Here is a 4,085-nt window from a genome sequence, read left to right as displayed (position 1 = left end):
TTTTTTTTTTTTTTTTTTTTTTTTTTTTTTTTAATTTGCCAATGGTTTTTATTATGCATGGGTATTCAATTTACCAAATGCTTTTCAATATAAATTGAGATTATTATTATTTTTTCTTTTCTCTCATTATGAATGACAAATAGATTTTCTAAGTTTATGTAAATTTAATTGCATTTAATATTAAATCACTATCAATTTTGGCTAGAATGATGTGAGGACACATTTTAAGATGCACATTCTCTTATAGAAAGCTGTCTGCCAAGGAGAAGGAGACGACACATTTGAAACCCTAGTGTTTGACCAAAGGTAAGTATTAACCAGACTAATATCATTTTCTTAGTTATATTTAATTATTATTAAAGTAATTCTTCTAGTATCAGGAATGTTTGTTTCATGGTCTGCTGTTATTAAACTTAAATGCTTTGTTCTTGAATTGACAAGAAAAGCAAGTATTACAGGGCCTACAAAATTAGTTCTCAGACAGGAATGATTTTACCCCTGTTTCCCCAGGAGATATTTGGCAATGTCTAGAAACATTTTGCTTGTCACTACTGTGGAAAGTGAGGCTGCTGCTGCCATCTAATGGGTAGAGGCCAAGGATGCTGTTAAACATCCTTCAATGCACAGATTAGCCACTCCACAACAAAGAATTTTCAGTCCAAAATATTAATTGTGCAAATATTTAAAACTCCTGGTTTTGGAAAAAAGGGAAAAGTTTTGATTGCATGAGTAGACTAAACATAAAATTTTTATGTATAATTTATTTCACTTGTTATATATTTATTAAACTAGATGGAACAGAATATGCTATATTTTTATTGTCTTTTTTTTTTAGCTTTTTAGCTCCTCTTATAACTGAGTATGATAAACATCTAGGAGAACTAAATGGGCAGCTGAAATACTATCAGGTATGAAATCATAGTTATGAGGCTTTTATGATATTTCATTATGAAAATAAAAAGTAAAATAGACTCCCTCTTTTTAAAAAGACATTGATGAGAAAGAGATATTTGCTGTAACTAACCAATTGGTGGCCCTCTGTAAATGTGTGTGAATGTATGTATGTGTATATGTTTGTTTAAAGATTCTCTTCTAGCTGGGTGCAGTGACTCACGCCTATAATCCCAGCACTTTGGGAGGCTGAGACAGGAAGATCAATTGTGCCTAGGAGCTTGAGACCAACCTGGGTAACATAGTGAGACTCATCTCTTTTTTTTTCTTTTCTTTTTTTTTTTTTTTTTTTTGGAGATGGAATCTCACTCTGTTGCCAGCCTGGAGTGCAGTGGTGCGATCTTGGCTCACTGCAACCTCTAACTCCCTGGTTCAAGCTCTTCTCCTGCCTCAGCCTCCTGAGTAGCTGGGATTACAGGCATGAGCCACTGTGCCCAGCTAATTTTTGTGTTTTTAGTAGAGATGGGGTTTCACCATGTTGGCCAGAATGGTCTTGATCTCCTGACCTGGTGATCCGCCCGCCTTGGCCTCCCAAAGTGCTGGGATTAAGTTAGCTGGGTGTGGTGGTGTGCACCTGTGGTCCTAGCTGCTCAGAAGGCTGAAGTAAGAGAATTGCTTGAGCCTGGGAGGTCGAGGCTTTAGTGAGCTGTGGTCAAGCCGCTGCACTCCAGCCTAGGCAACAGAACTGGACCTTGTCTCAAAGAAAATAAATATTCTCTTCAGTTTTGTATTTTAATTCAGTGTTTCCTTGCTCTTGCTGTCTTGCATGAGATATTTCTTAGGTGCTTAGAAGAATCTCTTAATCTCATTATTGTTTGCTTACATCTCTCTATTTTTAACCTAAAACTGTCTCTCATCCTTTCAGACCTTCCTCCTTACCTCATTCTATCTGCATTTCCCATTACTTGCAGAATGGATTATCATTTTGGGTCCCAGGGCTTATGGAGAACTGAAATAATAGCACAAAATTGTTTAGGGTACAATTTGAGTTTCAATGAGCTACATGTTTAGAATATACCTAATATTTATAATGTGTTTCTTTGATCTGAAAATGTCTTTTAACGTTTTCCCCTAAAATTTTGACCTTTCTGATACTGCGATAACCATGTAATAGAAGTATTTCTTAAATAGAACTTATATGTCTCAAGCTAAGCCTATCAGGAGGCAATGACCTCTCTTTATTAGAGCTTGAATATACTCATGATTGTATTTGGTTTAGATACCAATTCCTGGATAAATACAGTTGTAGCAAGGGTGGCAGAGTTGGCTTTCATTAATGCAAATAGAAGAGAGTATAATGACTTTATATTAAAACACCCTGGCCAAGTGTGGTGGCTCCCGTCTGTAATCCCAGCACTTTGGGAGGACAAGGTACGGAGATCCCTTGAGGTCAGGAGTTTGAGACCAGCCTGGCCAACATAATGAATTTCCGTCTCTACTAAAAATACAAAAATTAGCCAGGTATGGTGCCATACACCTGTAATCCCAACTGCTCAGGAGGCCAAGGCAGGAGAAATCACTTGAACCCGGGAGGCAGAGGCTGCAGTGAGCCGAGATCGTGCCACCGCACTCCAGCCTGGGCAACAGAGTGAGACTCTGTCTCAAAAAAATAAATAAATAAAATATAGTAAAGCAGCCCCTGAGACTGATTTCCTCAGAATAGGGCCGTGTGTGTGGCAGACACTAAGCACTTTCTCCCTTACTTCCTTTTCTTTCTATGCATGGACATGAAGGGATCCTACTGTATACTTTCAAGTGTAGCACATAGTAGGCCCTTAAATATTTAATAAATGATTAAATGCCAGGGTTTATGGGAACAAGATGATTAGAGCTAGCTTAATAAGCCCTTACTTATCAATTAATGCATTGATATATAGCTTTACTAAAAGAACACATAATGCTTCCAATTGCTAAAAATAAAATTAGGTTCTTTCACTGCATTTGAAATTATGTAGGCTTTCATTTCCAAGGTTATTTCTCAAATACATAAACGTACAAAGTTGTCCTCTAGACCCAAATATCAAATAAAAGCATTTCATTAAAATTATAGTGTCTTTTATCATAAAGTCTTCCTGGTCTTTACTGTGTATTTCTTAGCCTGTAGTCATTTAAATTTAGGACAAGCACAGTAATGTCTTTTAATCTTCCTAGCTGACAATTAAAGAGCAACGGAAAGCTCTCTTTTGCACAGATGATATTTTCCTTTTGTTTTCAGGAGTAGTGAATTTAAAGTTTCTGCTGAATTTACTCTTTCTAAATTCCTATAATAACATATTATGTACTTTGGTTGTTATAACATAGGATAGCTAATTATCTTGAAATTAAATTCTTTTAAATTTGTTATAATCTGATTCATATATTTCTTTAATCGGCTATTTTACTAAGATGTTTGTTTTTCCATTTTGCATTCTTTACCGCCAGAGGGTGATCACTGAATTAATTACAAGAGAGAAATAAACTGTGCTAGAAAGCCTAAGAGTCTTTGATGATAAAAATAATTGCTCCTTCTTTTAAAGAAAAAAAAATGTGGACAGCTAAGAATGGTTGCTCAGATAGATGTGATTGATTAGAAGTACTAGTTCTTATGACTTATTGACCTAGTCAAAAAATAGTGTATCTCCAAAGCAGGAAAAGTAGCACTGCAATTCTCTATATGGACGATTTTTTGCCAGAAAATATAAATAGAAGGGAAAAATTTGATGATGTGAGAAATACTGTGTGGATTTCACTTCCTTCCAAATGTAAATATTTTGAAATATTTTACAGTAAGGAATTTATAGTGAGAGTGTTGCAATCCATCTTTAGTATTAGCTAATGAGTATATATCTTACATAATTGTTTAAGAGTAATAAACATTCTTTAAGATGCACTGATAGTTTTGCAACTTTTAAAGATGAGTTTATCAAGTGGGCTTCATCCCTGGGATGCAAGGCTGGTTCAACATTCGCAAATCAGTAAACGTAATCCAGCATATAAACAGAACCAAAGACAAGAACCACATGATTATCTCAATAGATGCAGAAAAGGCTTTTGACAAAATTCAACAGCCCTTCATGCTAAAAACGCTCAATAAATTCGGTATTGATGGAACGTACCTCAAAATCATAAGAGCTATTTATGACAAACCCACAGCT

The 4,085-nt window shown here is 35.4% G+C and overlaps 1 protein-coding gene across 1 annotated transcript in view; it reads left to right on the top strand.

The window, feature by feature from the left end:
• SCLT1 (sodium channel and clathrin linker 1) overlaps positions 1 to 4,085 on the top strand; it is a 221,063-nt gene that overhangs the window by 59,012 nt on the left and 157,966 nt on the right. The window contains exon 4 of the mRNA XM_017849118.1: positions 836 to 908. Within this exon, the coding sequence (XP_017704607.1) occupies positions 836 to 908 (73 nt within the window). The remainder of the gene's footprint in view (positions 1 to 835; positions 909 to 4,085) is intronic.

The sequence above is a fragment of the Rhinopithecus bieti genome, unplaced genomic scaffold (assembly GCF_001698545.2).
Source record: "Rhinopithecus bieti isolate Rb0 unplaced genomic scaffold, ASM169854v2 scaffold_32092, whole genome shotgun sequence".
Lineage (NCBI taxonomy): Eukaryota > Metazoa > Chordata > Mammalia > Primates > Cercopithecidae > Rhinopithecus > Rhinopithecus bieti.
The sequence above is the reverse complement of the archived record's forward strand: the minus strand, read 5'-3'. Positions and strand labels throughout refer to the sequence as shown.